This window comes from Grampus griseus (genome assembly GCF_964374135.1).
Source record: "Grampus griseus genome assembly, chromosome: 11".
NCBI lineage: Eukaryota > Metazoa > Chordata > Mammalia > Artiodactyla > Delphinidae > Grampus > Grampus griseus.
In genome coordinates, this window is record NC_139005.1 from 64,812,981 (window position 1) to 64,832,135 (window position 19,155).

General features: G+C 36.2%; 1 protein-coding gene across 2 annotated transcripts in view; it reads left to right on the forward strand.

Moving 5' to 3' along the window:
- Positions 1-19,155, forward strand: part of PTPRQ (protein tyrosine phosphatase receptor type Q) — a gene marked incomplete at its 5' end in the record, with an annotated part of 251,914 nt that overhangs the window by 83,810 nt on the left and 148,949 nt on the right. For both annotated transcript variants that reach the window (XM_082665174.1, XM_082665173.1), the window contains 8 exons: positions 726-906; positions 2,282-2,443; positions 2,547-2,726; positions 3,331-3,438; positions 3,582-3,860; positions 11,753-11,935; positions 12,290-12,391; positions 16,287-16,407. In XM_082665174.1, coding sequence (XP_082521300.1) covers positions 726-906; positions 2,282-2,443; positions 2,547-2,726; positions 3,331-3,438; positions 3,582-3,860; positions 11,753-11,935; positions 12,290-12,391; positions 16,287-16,407 — 1,316 coding nt within the window. The remainder of the gene's footprint in view (positions 1-725; positions 907-2,281; positions 2,444-2,546; positions 2,727-3,330; positions 3,439-3,581; positions 3,861-11,752; positions 11,936-12,289; positions 12,392-16,286; positions 16,408-19,155) is intronic.

Genomic DNA, 19,155 nt, shown 5'->3' on the forward strand with positions numbered 1-19,155 from the left:
GGAAAGAAAGGAGAGAGTCCTCTTGTCCCAACATAAAACTCTACTGTGTATATCTGTAATCTGCTCCTGATACAGATTGCCACTTCGGTGAACTCGACACTTGTGAGATACGTTATGGCATCTAGGAACAATCACAGTTACCCAAAATATTCCTTAAATCCAGAGCCTTGGAGAGGTCTGCCTTGAACTCTGAAAATTATTGCTATGTAATTTTGTTCATGTCTGTAACTTCTCTCGATGATAGATTAAACTATTATTAGTGATATGTATCTACCAGGCATGCAGGCTGCTCACACCTCGTATACAAATGAAGACATATAGATGGCAAAGCAAAACACATATTAATAAAGCAGTAAGCCTAGAACACTTATTTTTGGGGGGTGAGCAGTTAAAATATTTTAGTCATGAAACCTTTGCATGAGGATGTCTAATTTTACCATAAAGAAGCTAACTTAAGTCAGAAACGAATTATCTCCTTTTCCCCACAATACAGTATTGGTCTCTTAAGATATGGAATTGATCACAATCGGTACAGTGATGCAGGATTTTAGTAGCTTCAGAGTGAAATCTTGGAATGTGAAAGAGACAGCAGTCATGGAAATAATATTATTTTTAAAAAAACCGTGATTCCAGAATTACTAGTTTTTGAAACTAGTCCTTGAATGAAGCCATTATTAACATAACTGTCACGAGCAGTCTTTGTAAATATCTGTTTTCAATTGCAGTATATAAAAGGCCCCATGGCTCCAGAAACTGTGAACATAGTAGAGTCAATGGCAGGATTATTTGAGGGTTCAGCAGAGATGTCTTCTGACCTGTACTCGATTGCTTCAGTTATGTATAGCAGTCATCCACATCATAACTTTCCTGTGAGGAGTAGAGCTGAAGACCAGCCTTCAGCAGTTGGTAGGTACATTTCTTTTGTTGTTGTTCTGTGAAATGTATTTAAACCACCAGTACTAGCTAGCACAGATATGAACCTTAGCTGGGAGTTCAACCCAATTATTAATGGTCCATGGGCTGGAGTCAGATTTTTTCTTCTTTAACTGTCGGATAACCTCATACAGCAAATGGAAATGCCACACAGGCAGGAGCTGGCCCCTCCTAACCCATCTGACCTTCCTTGGAGAGAAAGTAGCACCCTAGAGTCTCTAGCCAAGCTGCATAGACAATCAGTTATTACAGTTGCCAAAGCAGGTGTGATGGGAAGGGATTAACATATCTTCAAATCATTTACAGGCCTCACACTCTCTGCAGTTTTTGACTAATAGGTTTTCAAATGTCACTGAAGGTAAATAGGTCAGAAAGTTACAACTCTAGTGCATGGGGTGATAAACAGGTGTAGGTGACCCCAATGATGTGGTGATGTCATTAGTGTATACACTTGCTCTTCAGGGTCAATGGATCTTACTGTCTCTAAAAAGAGAATGTCATATATAGCGAATTAAAAATACTTGGTTAGAAGACACAAATCTAAATTATCTCTCTGGTTTTTCTAAAATGCTAAGTGAGAAAAAAATTTTTTTCTTACTGCTTTTTCTCTGATTTGTTCCGTTCCAAATTAAAAGTGTTATATTATTTTATTGATGATGGCATTAGGCAGAAGTATCACATTGCATTTAATATATGTTTATTTCATTCATTGATCTGTTTTTCCTGAGCAAAGAAGACTTAATTTTTAGAAGACACTAAAAATTAGAGGCCCATGATTTCTGATGTAGATGTTTCCTTAAATACTTTGTTTGGCCTAAATGCTAATTAACATTGTAAGCACAAGTTCTAAAAAACTAACATTTTCTGAAATCCTTGTCCAGACATATTTATGTGGCAGTTTTATAAGCATGCTTGCTTTAAATCACTAATGGATTTAGCAAATGTGTGGCGAATTTTGAGTCCAAGTAAAACCTTATTTCTATGATTTTCAAATTATAATGCAGCATTGACTTACAATATTTAAATTTGATATTATTGCCTAATGGTCTTTTCAGAAAAAACTCCTAGCCTGTCTTTTTTAGAAAGTTATATTTTCTCAAAACACTAATCTCTTGTTCCAGGATAGTGTATAACAACTAGCAAAACTATATTATGATCACAAACTATTTATATATATTGTTGGGGTATATTTGGCATATTTATTATTAATTATATATCTACCTTTCATATAAAGGATTACATGGAGAGATTAATGAATAATGTGAAATTGGGTTTAAAATTTCACTGTGTGAGCAAGAATGATCTTGATCACAAAGCCAAACATTTTTTAAAAACTGATTTCAAATAGGAACTTCAAGGATTCAGTATATCGCTGACATTGCTGCTGAACAGCTGTCTTACGTTATCAGGAGACTTGTACCTTTCACTGAGCACATGATTAGTGTATCTGCTTTCACCATCATGGGAGAAGGACCACCAACGGTTCTCAATGTTAGGACACGTGAGCAAGGTAAGAATGTGTTTCCTTTGAAATAATTACCTGCAAATATTGCTCTTGTACACTGTAATACTTTTCTTTTCATTCATATTAATTGTTCACTCTTCTTCTCAAGTGCCAAGCTCCATTCAAGTTATAAAGTATAAAAACATTAGTTCTTCATCTATTTTGTTATATTGGGATCCTCCAGAATATCCTAATGGAAAAATAACTCATTATACCATTTATGCAATGGAACTGGATACGAACAGAGCATTCCAGATGACTACTGTAGATAACAGCTTTCTCATAACAGGTAGAACAAAGTTTTGTTTCGACATTCTTTTCCTGATGGAAAATACACATCTCTCTATGCCGTTAAACACAGCAGGGCACGTGTTGCATCATTCCAGATTTTGTTGTGCTATGCTCCCATGGATATCTTGAAAAATACTTGCAGAAATTACTTGATTAGATGTGTTTTTCTTTAACTATAGTTGTCTGCAAATAAAGTCATCAGATAACAGGTATCCTAAGAATATACTCTTAACCTAGGGGATTTTATGCCTGGTACATCAATATAACTCAGTATTGATGGCTTGATTAAGTGTATGTGCCAATCAGCTGAAGTAACTGAGCTGACATGGTGTTTGTGCCAAATCAACTGTACTCCTTGCAGTGTGCCAAAAATGATTTCTTCAGCCTCAGATGATCGCCTTAATATTTTAGGAAAAAACTAAAACGTCATCAAGATGGAAAGGCTCTCATCCCAAGGAAGTTTGGGAGATGGGGATTATAAGGGGGCTGATTTAGAGAACCAGTCTCCCAAAGAAGTTATTTTCACTAGTCCTGTGTTAAATGGCACTAATACAAGAATATTATTTTAAGGACTTTAAACAAATTGCCTGTTGTCCTTATAGGGTTAAAGAAATATACAAAATATAAAATGAGAGTGACCGCCTCAACCAGTGTTGGAGAAAGTTCTTTGTCCGAAGCAAATGACATCTTTGTGAGAACTCCAGAAGATGGTAAGAGTATCAGGTGCAGTTTTAATAAAAAGAAGCAAATGGTGTTGCATGCTTATTGCCATCTACCTCATGCTGCCTTTAGTGTCTGAAGTAATAAGCATGAAAAAATACATGTATTTAAAGTTTTGTTTTTTTCCCCCCAGAACCAGAATCATCACCTCAAGATGTTGAAGTTATTGATGTTACTGCTAGTGAAATAAGTTTGAAGTGGTCACCACCTGAGAAACCCAATGGGATTATTGTTGCTTATGAAGTGCTTTATAAAAATATAGAGGCCTTATTCATGAAGAACACCTCAACAACAAGCATAATTTTAAGAGACTTAAAACCTTACACCCTCTATAACATTTCTGTAAGATCATATACCAGATATGGTCATGGCAATCAGTTATCTTTACTCTCTGTAAGGACATCTGAGACTGGTAAGTTTTTGTTTGTTTAATACATAGTAAGGAAGTAAACATGGCTGATAATTGCCATATTGTTTATATTTTACATAACCTAAAGTCTTTCATTCTGTTTTGTATAATCCGGGAATTTATATGCTCTTTCTGGTAAAGTGTGGGAAAAGACTTGCTGTGCAAATTTTTTAAGTTTGATTTACATATAAGGGAACTCCAGAATAAAAATCAGTGATTTTTTTTTCAAATGAAATACCTTGAGAAATCAAAGGTCTTTTCAGTGTACCTATAAATTTGGTTGCTTTCAAATTAGGTAATAGCAGAGACACGTTCATAAGAGTAGACTCCTATACTATATATAATCTATATACATTCTCTGTACGTCCATATACATCTACCTATAGATATAGATGTATCTATATTTATATATATATATGTATAGATGTACATATATGTAAAGCTGAATGTAAGTGTATATCTATAGATAGATGTACATAGATGTATAGAGACTATATATATAAATTCTATACATATATATGTACGTGTGTGTATAGACGCATACATATATCTACATACATTCTTTTTTAAAAAATAAATTTATTTATTTTTGGCTGCGTTGGGTCTTTGTTGCTGCGTGCAGGCTTTCTCTAGTTGTGGCTAGAGGGGGCTACTCTTTTGTTGTGGTGCATGGGCTTCTCATTGCAGTGGCTTCTCTTGTTGTGGAGCACAGGCTTTGGGCGCGGCCTTTAGTAGTTGTAGCGCATGGGCTCAGTAGTTGCGGCTCATGGGCTCTAGAGTGCAGGCTTAATAATTGTGGCACACAGGCTTAGTTTCTCCGCGGCATGTGGGATCTTCCCGGACCAGGGCTCAAACACGTGTCCCCTGCTTTGGCAGGCAGATTTTTCTTTTCTTTCCTTTTTTTTTTTTTTGAGGTACGTGGGCCTCTCACTCTTGGGGCCTCTCCCGTTGCGGAGCACAGGCTCCGGATGTGCAGGCCCAACGGCCATGGCTCACAGGCCCAGCCGCTCCGCGGCATGTGGGATCTTCCCAGATCGGGGCACGAACCCGTGTCCCCTGCATCGGCAGGCGGACTCTCAACCACTGCACCACCAGTGAAGCCCAGCAGGCAGATTCTTAACCACTGCCCCACGAGGGAAGTCCCTACATTGTTTTTTTTTTGGTAATTAAACTTGTTTTTATTTAGAAATTGTAATATCAGTTATGTTAACACAGTACATAAGCCATCTCAAAGTTGGATAACATGAACTCTTTTTAAAAATAGAGAAAAATAAGGTTACTTTAAATATATTTTAAATAAAAATAATTTGATTATTTTGGGAATATATTCTTTGATGAAGCTGTTATAGTCTATATACATTCTTGAGGTATGTGTATAGACAGAGGTGCAGAGTCTGAGCACAGAAAGGACATGCCTGGAGAAGGCTTACAGAGGAGGTAGCATTTGACCTGAGTCTTAAGGAGTCGGTGGAATGGACATTATAGAGGTTGTTGGGTGGCCAGGGGATGTATCCCATATAAAGGAAATAACGCAAGCAAAGAGTTAATTGTGTTTCAGTGATGCAAGAGCAAATAGCACAAAGCACGACATTTGCCTGATGATCTTAGTGCACTGTTTGTATTATGTTTATAGTCATATATTTTGCAGCATCACTTTTAGGCCAACTCCGTAAAGGTACTGTTTCATCCCTGCATTGTAAAAAATAAATATTCATTGCCTAGATACTGGCTGAACCATATGGAGTTGCTATTCCTATATGTCATAATTGGCCAAATATCAACAATTTCTTCTGATTCAGACAGATGCTATAGGTGAGGCCTTGTCCCTGACCTTGAGGAACTAGGAATCTAGTAAAGTGGCTTACCTTTGAGCAAAAGTATCCTCTTCAGACTGGTCACAGAAATTAATAAGATTGACCATAGAGGATGACAGTAGTTGTAATGGCAGGAATAAGAGTGTAATGAAAAGAACATTTTTTATTATTATAAGTTATCCATTATAGTGCAATTTAATTGATATATATATTGGCATGCTTCATTACTTTTATAAATATTGTACTTAAAATAAATATTTTTGAGAAAAATATCTTACTCTACCTGGTTTCATTTTACACCATGTCAAGGAATGAAGCATATTTTAAGTACCTGCAACATACCATTGTGGGCTCTTCTATTGGCTTTCACAAAAATTGCCTTTTTAATTCCAGAATAAAGCAATAAGGTATTATTATCTTCATTCCTAATGATAAACTGAGGTCTGAGAAGTTCATCCTTGCAACAAATATTCAACAAATAATTTACAGTATACCAACCCTTACTGGGCTATATTAGCACTGTAAAAGAAAATGAATTTCCACCCTCCTAAAGTTAATATAAATTACTGGGTGTTTCATAGGCAATGGAATCTACATTAATGACTTTTCCTAGATCATGTTTGCTAAGTTGGACCACCGAGTTCAGTTCTTTTTGAAAAACAGGAAGCTATAATTTTAAGCAGTCTCAAGGTGTCATTTGAAGCAGGATGTGCTCAGGAGCAACTATCTGTTTGCTGCCAGGGCTCAATATTCTTATTAAATACAATAAATACACCCTCTACTCTTACTATAAAAAACAAGATCCCACTTTTCAATATTATTTCATGAGAAATTGAGAGCTATGCTAACTCAGTAATGTGTTAATGCTGCTAATTACAAATAGGAGTACATTATTTGTTCAGATGTTTTATCTTGATTATTTTACTAATGCTTGGAAGTGCAATAGCTGATGTGTGTTTACATGTATACAATGATAGAAAGAATTCAGTGAAGAGAGAAAAACTAAAAATACAACAGAGAGGAAAGAATGTCAAGTCTAAGGTCTGACTAAGCAGACGGAGTGGAATCTAGTGCTGAAGTGGACTGGGTTTTAGAAAGGAGTAAGGAGAGAAGGCAGTTAAAGGAAGAGGGGTGGTAGGAACGTATGTAGTCCTCTTCTGAAGGTTTTTATTTTCTCAATGAAATTAGAAGCAAGTTTATCAGCTTCGAATAAGGAGGGAGAGGAGATATTGGATGTTTGTGGAGAGAGAATATGGTGAAAACATACATAACAGAGGAGACTAAATGAACTAAAAAATAGATAGGTTGCCAAGCAGTGAAAAAGATTGATTTGAGATTTGAGGTTATAAATTAAAGTAAGGCTAGTGAGCATGGAGTGGTATTTTATTCAGACATTTTTAGCTGTTGTATTGCAGATGTAGAACTAGCCCTGAGTTCAGTTTAACCTAAGTTGGAATCTTGCAGGAAAAGTAAGATAGAAAAAGGAGTTTCTGGAGATTGCTAGGGAGTGATTTTAGTGATAGACTGTGGACTCTGACCTGAGTAAGTAGGGAGGTGAGGACATAAGGGAGGTGATGGACAGTGAAGGTTTGATGAGGGTCAAAGACTTGTTGGATTGGCAGTACGGGGGTCAGTCAGCTGGAAAGATAGGTGGTTGCCAAAGAGAGGAATACTGACAGTTATAGGTAATGACAAGCCCTCAGGTGTTGCCATGAAAGCTAGTGGTTAAAGTGAGGTGGAGGAAAAGATTATTGAAATTATGGACCTCGACGAATACAGAGTCCACGGAATAGCACAGATCATTTCCATCAGTGTTGACATCTCTGAGAGTGGTAGAGAGGAAGTCAGTCATACAGGTGATAAACTTTTTAAGACGTGTGGAGAAGTGGAAGAGTACCACTAGGTGATTGTCTTAAAGGAGGGGTGACACCTCGAGTTTTTCAGGAAGAAGAAGAATAGATCTGGATATGGCAAAGAAAAGCATAAATACTTGACTTCCAGGCCCTATGGTTATAGGAATGATGAGAGAAAAACAAATAGCTATCTGTTACCCAGGAGTGCTGAGTTGTAGTGTTCTCAAGCAGTTCCAAGATTTCACTTAGAGCCAGAAGGCTAAGAGAGCATTCAGAGTAGTTGTTGAGGATTTTTCTCAATTTAATGGTTTGGCTTGGAAAGATAGTAGAGAAGATTTTGACTCTTTGGGAAGGGATAGTAGGATTATATTGCTGTATATTGCTATATCAAGTTATGTATTGAATTACAGTTCTTCCCAAAATTTTAGAAATATCAACATTCTTATCTCAGTTTTTCCTCTTAAGTCTGCTTTAGATGCAATGCACTTCATAACAGGTAACAGTGGGGGTGAGGGGGTACTGTTTCTACATTTTTAAGGCTTTTGAATTTTCTCTACTAAATTTATTAGTAGCATTTTTTATATCCGTTGTATTTAGACTACCAATAAAAAAGGTTCTCTTCTTTCTTTTGAAAGGAAAGGACTTATATCAGGACTCTATAATGGCAATAATATGCACATATTTAGTTTATGTTGTTTAACCATCAAGTTAGTCATTATTGTTACTCTTCTATGAAGGCAATTTTAAACCAATATCTTTCCAACTGTGGTCTGTCATCTCCAGCAAATATTTTTCTGCTTAAAGTGCATTGTTTACAGTTTCATCTGTTGAGGTTGCATTGATGGCTTTCTCTCTGTTTTTGATTGTCTGAATATGCTTTTATTTTGTTCTTGTTAATTTTTCTGGGTTTAGAATTCCATTCGTTTTTCAACTGAGGTCACTTTTCTGTCTAATCGTCATTCCTATGTAGATGATCTGTTTTCTTCCTGGTGCTGTTAAGATCTTCTCTTCTTTGGTATTATGTACTTTCACAATGATGTGTCTAAATATGAGTTTTAAAAATTTAATTTATTTATTTTTGGCCGCATTGGATCTTCGTCGCCTCGTGCGAGCTTTCTCTAGTTGTGGGGAGCTGGGGATACTCTTCATTGCAGTGCGCGGGCTTCTCATTGCGGTGGCTTCTCTTGCTGCGGAGCACAGGCTCTAGGCATGTGGGCTTCAGTAGTTGTAGCACGCGGGCCCAGTAGTTGTGGCTCACGAGCTCTAGAGTGCAGGCTTAGTAGTTGTGGTGCATGCGCTTAGTTGCTTCGCGGCACCTGGGATCTTCCTGGACCAGGACTCGAACCCGTGTCCCCTGAATTGGCAGGCGGATTCTTAACCACTGCACCACCAGGGAAGCCCCTAAATATGATTTTTTTTTTTGCGGTACGCGGGCCTCTCACTGTTGTGGCCTCTCCCGTTGCGGAGCACAGGCTCCAGACGCGCAGGCTCAGTGGCCATGGGTCACAGGCCCAGCCGCTCCGCAGCATGTGGGATCCTCCCGGACCGAGGCACGAACCCGCATCCCCTGCATAGGCAGGAGGACTCCCAACCACTGCGCCACCAGGGAAGCCCCATATGATTTTTTAAAGAAAATTTTGCTTGAGATTTATTGGGATTCCTTGTTCTGAAGCTTGATATCTTTCAACAATTTTGGTCAATCCCAGCCAATATCCCTTCAAATATTTCTTCTTCATTTTCTCTACTTTCTTAGACCCCCTTAGTATATCCTTTATGTCTCTTAACTGCCATTTTATATTCTCTACATTTTCTTTCTCTGAGTTACTTTATTCCATACTGTAAATTTTTTTTGCTAAAATTTTCACTATATCTAATCTGCTTTTTTGTGCATCAAGAGAATTTTAATTTTAGTTATTTTTTTTCTGTTGTACAAGTCCTATTTGGTTCTCTTTCAAGTATGCTTGGTTATTTACATTATTTGTTACTAGCTAAAGAATTCATTGCTCATACTTTCAAATGTTTGATTTCTTGAAATAGATTAAACGTTTGTATTTTTATTCTTTGATAACTTCAGTATCTAAAGTCTTTTGAAGTCTGACTGCTGTGTGTGTGTGTGTTTTCCTTTTTCTTTGCTGGCTTTAAGTATTGGTGCCTGATTTGCCTGTGTATTTTGTGACTTTTATCAGTGAGTTCATATTCCTTGAAACTTCATCTGTGGGAAATTTATGTAGACTGAGTTGAAGTTGAGTTTCTTCCAAGAAAATGTGTGTTCGCTTCTGCTAGTTGCTTTTGAGTAATGGCAACTCAAATTCATTTTAATTTATATTCTGAAGTAGAGGTCTTTTCAGGCTATATGGGTAGCATGGATTTAGGCTACATATGCTCATAGGGATAGGCTTAAAGTTCCAAAAATGTGTCATTTTTCTATTCCACCTCTTCATCCAGAGGAGTGGCAAGAGGAAAAAAGTTACTTTTCTGGCCTCTTTTGCATGGTGGGCTTACTTCTCACTCCCTAGTCCTTGAGAGTGAATACACCACATTGCACAAGCCTAGGAGTTACCACTCACATTGAGGTCTGTGGTACTCTGCAGAAGAATTCAAGGTGCCCCTAGAGTTGGCCAATATCATGGCCCTAGTTGAAATTGCATTCTTTTGGGGTTCCAATTCTTGATGCAGGGGTATCCTTATCCTTCTTCTGGCCCAAGGTTTTATATTCTTTTTCTGGCACTCTACATAGCTGTTAATACAGAAACTCCAAGTCACCAGGATTGACCAGTACCCTCCAAGGCAGAGGAGGCTTTAGTACCAGCTTCCATCTCAGGATTCTTGTTTTTACTGTTTTTTGTTTGATTTTATTTTGTTTGTTTTCTTGCATTTGTTTTTGGACCACCAGAAATTTCTAACTCCCTTGTCAGCTCTGCAATTCCTTACGTGACAAGAAAAATGTTAATTTTATGCAGAGTTTTACTTTTTTTAATTATAATAGTCATTCAGTTTAGTGTTTATCTATTCCAGTATTTTGGCAGAATTGGAATCCCACATGTAGTATTGGTATTTGAATATATGTAGAAAACCATTTTGTGACCATTACATTCAATATAATAAGAACATTAATAGATACAGAAAACTAGTGTTTTATTTATTGATATCCTGTATCCTTAGTAGACTGTTTTGTTACCAGGTTATTATATGCAGCCTTATATCTAGGAGAGGCTCCTTGTCTTGTCATAGATCTTGTTGTATATCAAAACTATTCTATTAATCATTTATGTATTATTATCATTATTAATGAAAAGCAGAATCAATTTTTAAGTGTTTTTCAGTCCTCCTTCTTGTACAGTTAGCCCTTTGTATCTGTGGGCCCTGAATCCACAGATTCAACCAACTGTGGATTGAAAATATTTGAAAAAAAATTGCAGCGAGTTCCAAAAAGCAAAACTTAAATTTGCTGCATGCTGGCAGGCAATTATTTACATAGCATTTCCATTGTGTTTACAATTATTTATATAGCATTTATATTATATTAGGTATTATAAGTAAACTAGAGATGATTTAAAGTATACAGGAGAATGTCCATGGGTTATATGCAAATACTATGCCATTTTATATAAGACTTGAGCATCCTTGAATTTTGGTATCCGTGAAGGGGGTGGGGGTGAGGATCCAATTCACTGCAGATACCCAGGGACCACTTTATCTGCATGTACTGCAATGTAAGACAGTTTAATAGAGTCTCAGGTATTTTAATAAAAACATCATCCTATAGGGCTTCCCTGGTGGCGCAGTGGTTGAGAGTCCGCCTGCCGTTGCAGGGGACACGGGTTCGTGCCCTGGTCCGGGAAGATCCCACATGCCGCGGAGCGGCTGGGCCCATGAGCCATGGCCACTGAGCCTGCGCGTCCGGAGCCTGTGCTCTGCAAAGGGAGAGGCCACAGCAGTGAGAGGCCCGCGTACCAAAAAAAAAAAAAAAAAAAAAAAAAAAAAAAAATCATCCTCTAAACATTATTCTGTAGAGTTGTAGTATGAATTTTCTTTGAAATGAAATTTGTCTTAAACAGTTGTAAGTGCTATAATTTACCCATATTTTACTGCATTTAGGATGTTTATTATAATCGCACTCTAATGAATGTTCATGTATACATATCCTTCTCCACTGGAGCGAAAACTTCAGCAGAATGCACTATTAGGGTGGAATTGTTTTATGCATGTATCTTTTTGTTTTTTTCAGTGCCTGATAGTGCACCAGAAAATATTACTTACAAAAATATTTCCTCTGGAGAGATTGAGCTATCATTTCTTCCCCCAAATAGTCCCAATGGAATTATACAAAAATATACAATTTATCTCAAGAAAAGTGATGGAAATGAGGAAAGAACTATAAATACAACCTCTTTGACCCAGAACATTAAAGGTAAAAATATATATAATATTGGATATTTACATTTATATTGACAGAGTGGCCACAAAATATTAGCTTGTTGTTATATTAGAAATGGTAAGTGTGATTAGCTTTATACAGGGTGTGACAATTCTGGCCTTCTGGTAAATAAACTGGAAGTTTATGGCAGGTCATGTGAAAGACTACTCTAAGTCAGTTTTTTCTACATTTTTTAATATTTTGTCTTCATAATAGGAGTTACTATTCCAAGAACTACATTTTCATTTAGTTTTTACTTTTGAAAGAGTGTTGAGACATTTCATAGCTTGCTTCTTGCATATAATTAAGGGACATTTTGTAAGTCTTATCTATTTTATTTCTATTTAGGACTGAAGAAGTATACACAATATATAATTGAGGTGTCAGCTAGTACACTCAAAGGTGAAGGAGTTCGGAGTGCACCCATAAGTGTGCTGACTGAAGAAGATGGTAAATATAGCAGTGAATAGTGATATATTTTGAATCCATCACACTTCAGAAAACATGTATACAGAATGAAGATATAACTAAGAATTCTCCAGCCTTGGGTAGCGCTTGTGTGCTGCACCAGCTTTATACAGAGATTTCATTGTCATGGTTTAAAAGAAGCTTGCAAAGTCAGATTTATGTTCAGTAAAATCAGCTATATAAAATGCATTTTTTTAAAATTCTGAAGTCATCCATGCTCTGTAAAAAAAAAAAAAAAATCAGTAATATTTTTTTCCATGGGAATTTTTAAGGCTAACATTTTGGTGCAAATAGTTTGAACATCAATTAGTATATGTTACAACTGTGTTTTTCAACTTTAACATTCGTAAGAATAGACATTTACATAAGTTTTGTAGTAGATTCTGTTATGTCAACCTGCACCATTTTTTATTGTTATTAGGATTAGCTTTTTGCTAATGACTGCAGGCTATTTTCCGGATTTCTCTACATAATTTGCCAAGATGCTGTTCCTGAATGTTAATAGCCTTCATATTGAATATCTAAGCATACATTTTTCTAACCTGAATAAAATCAATTTTACTACTGAGACCACTTTACAATACTACTTCACCAAGTTATAGGCATATATCATGCTAAGAAAATTACTTTTGAGAGATATATTTGGGATTTGGATTTACATTTTATGTTTTTTACATTGGGTATTTTGAGAATGTTATTTTTCTTCTGTAAAAGAAAGTCCCATTGCGAAGAGGGGTAGGTCTGGATGTAACATGTGTTTGTAGAATATCTTTTTTCACCCTCTCAGGTTTCCCCAACTTCACACTAAGCTGCACTCTGTGGTTCAGATTCTAGTCATTCACCAGGACAAAATGTATGTTACTTACTTCTAGAAGAAGAAAGGCTTTTCTCTGCGTTTTTCTTACTTTACTCCAAGTAATAAAGTCTTCAGAAGCCCTCTTCCCCCATTTCAGGTCCCTCTATGTTTTCCCCTCCACCAAAATACTTCATCAAAACATCCTGGTAAGGTGATCTACCAGGGTCAGAAACTGGTAGATCTTAGTGTCTACCCCCATTTCTAGAAACTTAGAACTGGTTGCCCCAGTTTCTAAGTCTTCTCATGGGTTAGTCTTCCTTAGTTATTGCCTATACTTTCCATGCTTGTTTCTTCAGCAAAACTCACCTGTCCAAATTTTCATTTTTTTCATAGATTCTTCTTGCTCTCAAAGTGAAAATTAACCAAATAAAAAAGTTCTCCCAAAGAGACCATGGCTAAAGGCTAGGGAAGAAGGTTAGCTCTCCTTCTCTCTTAGGTAATGTCTAAGAAAGATGTATTAAATCATTTTAGCAATGCCCTAATAGACATAGTACCCTCTTTATTTCCAATCTAATGAAATAGTCCCTATAGTAAGAATCTGAGGTCTTATATGAAGGACCCTAGACCAGTAGTGAACATATATTTTGAACAGGCAGAGTTTATTACCACTCAAGTCAATAGTTGCAAATTATACTATGCATCCAAATTACCTGGGCTGTTAAAAATGCAGAGTCATGGTAAACTTCCATCTAAGTCCTTGGCCCAGTTATTGATATAATTGCTACGGAATAGGGTGAAGAACAAGACCTCTTTTAGAAAAATTATAGCAAATCTAGAATGGATAAAGGCTGAGAAGCTTTGCTTTATTGGGTAGTAGGAGCTCCTTGCTTTCACGGAGCTCGAAGTTCAGCAGAAGAGATCTAAATTTGACAAAGGTGTAGACAAGTAATTTTTTTTATTCTAATTACTGGTTTAAGTGTTCACCAGGACCAAAACCAAGGATCTTTAGCTACTCTGAAGCATCCAGGAAAATGTAGCTGATTAAGTTATGTTTAAACTGTGACCTGAAGACAGACGAGTAGAGGGAGGGTGAGGGATAGGAAAGATCATGCCAAGCAGAGTGAGTAAGAGCCTTAGGAAGACCCTTATCTATCCTCATATGCTCTGTCTTGATGACTTGGATAGATTGCAAAAGATATTGCATTTATTTAATCTAATTTTTCCAATTTCATTTTTTAAAACTGCAATTCTGAATACAAAGCTTATTTTAACAAATGCTAAAATGATTGAAATTTAGTCTGCTATAGTAGATATTCAGTATTTTATTTAAAAAGGCATGTTAGGGCTTCCCTGGTGGCGCAGTGGTTGAGAGTCCACCTGCCGTTGCAGGGGACGTGGGTTCGCGCCCCAGTCTGGGAAGATCCCACATGCCGCGGAGCGGCTGGGCCTGTGAGCCATGGCCGCTGAGCCTGCGCGTCTGGACCCTGTGCTCCGCAACGGGAAAGGCCACAACAGAGAGAGGCCTGCGTACCGCAAAAAAAAAAAAAAAAAAAAAGCGTGTTAATTACATTTATTTAGCAATAAAACGTTTTACATAAAAAAACCCAAGAATATATTGAAGATTAAATATAAAACACCAAAAACTGATATTCCACATAAACATCTTAAAGCATATTATAGAAGAAAAGTGCTCGGTTACAACATATAATATTCTATATCAGTACTAGTTTTGATTAAAATTCTTTTTTTCCAATAATAAACAAAAGTTAAGTTTTGCAATGATATTCAGAAAAAAAGTATTCTAGGTTTTTGTTTTGACAGATGAAAGAGAGTTCTTGGTTAGAGGTAATTCATATCTTGGGAAACAGACATCTCCAAATGATATATGGATTCTTGTGATAATCAATATTTGTTAGCATTTTTATTATAGTGCCAGTGAGAATACCAACTGAAAATATAAATTAGCTGTCACTTATTCTATAGAACTCATAAAGCTTTTCTCTGTTCAATAAATTTTTTTAAAAAAACTGTTGTTACCAAAATAATGAAAACACACACACGTATGTGTACACTATAGTGGGGATTACTCAGAAAATCAGAAAGAAAATATAATAATTCAGGCAGCATTTTCTCCAAATTATTGGAAAAAGTGATTTGCACAAATACTAATCTATAACATTGTTCAAAGATCTGAATAAATTCTTGGAATTTCTATTAGCTATGAGTCTACTTTCCATGCATAACTAAAACAATGATCAAAATTGTAGTAATTTATACCCTTTTACGTGTAAAAAAATTGTGTTAATATTCTAAGACATTACTATGCTGTTATACAGGAGCTGAGAAGTGCCATTCTAAATGTTTTATCTAAGTGGAAATATAAACTTGCTAATTAGTTTACAGTAATTTTTTTAGTGTTTATTCAATTCAGAATGGCTAAAATATTTAAATCCTTACACTATTATAGCACAATTAGAAGTAGACCCTAAAATGTCTATATTCTTGTTTATGTGCTACATTGGCATTTCCTTTGTAACCCATTCAATTTTGAAGACTCAACAGATTTTGATATTATTTTGCAGTTTAATGACGCTACTGAAATTGAGGAATGTAGTTTTCATTTGTGAGGTCCGTCATTTTAATTGCTCTCACAATGTTATACTTATCACTTTCCCACTCCTTGGATGCATGTTTTTTCCCCATCTCTTTTTATTGTTTGTGGAGCTCTTTTAGTGTATATTTATTCACCCCAACCAATAGTTTTATTTTTATTAGAGGATGATAATTTACCAAGATGTACTTGAACAGTAGGTAAATCACAATGACATAGCCCTTGTTCTTTTTTTCTCATGAAATATTTTTTTCCATTGAATCACAGAAACAGATGTTCTAACACCACCATGCAAAATCTTCTTTTATCATCTCATTTTGAAAGTAAACAGTCTCTCAAGCCCATGGAGAAAGGCACTGTACCTGATTCATTTACCAGAAAGTTCATAATAAAAATTTTGTGCATTTCTATTTTAACTTTTTCTTATATATGTTTAATAAAATGCATTATCATATATTCTAACTTTTCAGCTCCTGATTCTCCCCCACAAGACTTCTCTCTAAAACAGTTGTCTGGTGTCACGGTAAAGTTGTCATGGCAACCACCCCTAGAGCCAAATGGAATTATCCTCTATTACACAGTTTATGTCTGGTAAGAATTTTTTTCTTTTTTGGAAATAGTTCTGAGAACAAGTATTAATCTGTAACATAATAGGAATGCAGTTTTTAAATTTCAGATTGTGAAGGTACATTAGGAATCTGATTATTAATAGGCTAGTTAATATGCCTTTATTAAGAAACAACTCTTTCCTATATTACATAGAGGTCCAAGCATAGTCAGATAATGATTTTTGTAACCAAAACAAAAAAATGTGTATTATGTGCAATTATACTAAAATTCTGCTCTTCAGAGTCATGGACTGGTCAGCTTATGTGACTACAAGTGAATACAGAGGCTTTCAGTTTTACTCCAATATTCTCTATGCCACTGTCTCTTTAAGTTTCCTTGAGCAGAATAATTAAACTAAAATTTAACTAAAAGATATTTCTCCAGAAATCTATTATTTAAGGTCAATTTTCTATTGAGATGTAAGCAGTGTATTTATTTTTTACTGATCACCTTTACCCTAATTGCCTATTTATGAGTCAATCATGAAAAAGATGTAATCCTATAGTGCTTCTCATCAATTAACAACATGGCTATATTGCTTCATGAAAGCTCAACAGATAAAAATGCTTACTTTGATCTAATATAAATCCTCGTAAAAGGATTCACCATTCAATAACATATTTCCTAGTGTATTTTAAATATTTCAACTCAGGAAATACAATTTACATAATGCTTTATAGAACACAGGCATTTCTTACTTTTGTATTCCTCACTTGGAAGGTCCATCATTGAGTAAGAGGCTATGGTGTTTTTAAAAAGTCTATTCTTCTCTTTCCTAAATTAAGATTTCCTGCCCCCCCAATACCTGTTTATACCCTTTGCATACTGCTCCTTAGGACATGTCCTGTATTATTCATTGCCTGATTAGTAGTCATTTTGCTTACTCTTTGGCAAAATTGGGAGTGACATGAGGGATGTTAGTGGGAAGAGAAGCAGTGAGAAGAAGGTAACCATTCCCCTCTATTACCCTACTCATTCATTTATCGATTCAGTTTTTCATTCCTTCATTCAATAATGTTGATAGAGTATCTATTTACCTGTGAACAAGGCCCCTGCCCTCAAGGAGCTCATATTCTAAAGAGATAAGTGGATTATGTACCCAGAAATTTAAAAATGAGGGGAAATTGGGGGAAAGAGGGCTACTGTTCATAGAGTGCTTTGGAAGTCCTCTTTGAAGAAGTGGCATTGAGTTGTGGTCTGAATGCCAAGAAGGAGCTTCTCGTCAAGAGAAGATCTGCAGGAGGAGGGAACATCAACCGCATAGGCTCGGTGGGGGACACACTTGTCGTTTTGAAGACCATAGAGGAGGTCAGTGTTACCGGAGAGAGAGAGAGAGGAGAGTTATCCTGGAGGGTAGGAGGCCAAAAAAGGTCAGGAGCTAAGCCACTGTAAGGATTTCGTTTTCATTTCAGTTGTAATGGGACTTACTAGAGAATTTCAAGCACCTTGGATACTTTATGGAGAATGAATTGCAGGAGACAAAAGTGTTAACAGCGTTACTAGGTAGGAGATAAGGAGTCTGGGCCGTGGATGATGCTGGGATGAAGGAAAGGAGTGGGCAGCTTTTTATAACATTTAGGAAGAAGAGTTGATAGGATTTGGTGAATGGATTGGCTGTGAGAACGAAAAAAAAAAAAGAAACAAATCAATGGAATCAATGATGACTTCTAGATTTTTTTTTCTTTCTTTTTTTTAATGTTTATTTATTTTCTTATTAGTCATCCATTTTATACACGAGTGTATACATGTCAATCCCAATCTCCCAATTCATCACACCCCCACCCCCACCCGTCAGCTGCTTGCCCCTCTTGCTCTCCATACGTTTGTTCTATACATCTGAGTCTCAATTTCCGCTCTGCAAACCGGATCATCTGTAACATTTTCTGGGTTCCACATATATGCGTTAATATACAATATTTGGTTCTCTATTTCTGACTTACCTCATTCTGTATGACAGTCTCTAGATGCATCCCCGTCCCTACAAATGACCCAATTTTGTTCCTTTTTATGGCTGAGGAATATTCCATTGTATATATGTACCACACCTTCTTTATCCATTCATCGCTGTCGATGGGCATTATGGTTGCTTCCATGACCTGGCTATTGTAAATAGTGCTGCAATGAACATTGTGGTACACGACTCTTTTTGAATTATGGTTTTCTCAGGGTATATGTTCAGTAGTGGGATTGCTGGATCATATGGTAATTCTATTTTCAGTTTTTTAAGGAACCTCCATACTGTTCTCTATAGTGGCTGTATCAATTTACATTCCAACCAACAGTGCAAGAGGGTTCCCTTTTCTCCACACCCTCTCCAGAATTTGTTGTTTGTAGATTTTTTGATAATGCCCATTCTAACTGGTGTGAGGTGATACCTCATTGTAGTTTTGATTTGCATTTCTCTAATAATTAGTGATGTTGAGCAGCTTTTCATGTGCTTCTAGGCCATCTGTATATCTTCTTTGGAGAAATGTCTGTTTAGATCTTCTGCCCATTTTTGGATTGGGTTGTTTGTTTTTTGGTTATTGAGCTGCATGATCTGTTTATATATTTTGGAGATTAATCCTTTGTCCGTTGATTCATTTGCAAATATTTTCTCTCATTTGAGGGTTGTCTTTTTGTCTTGTTTATGGTTTCCTTTGCTGTGCAAAAGCTTTTAAGTTTCATTAGGTCCCATTTGTTTATTTTTGGTTTTATTTCCATTACTCTAGGAGGTGGATCAAAAAATAT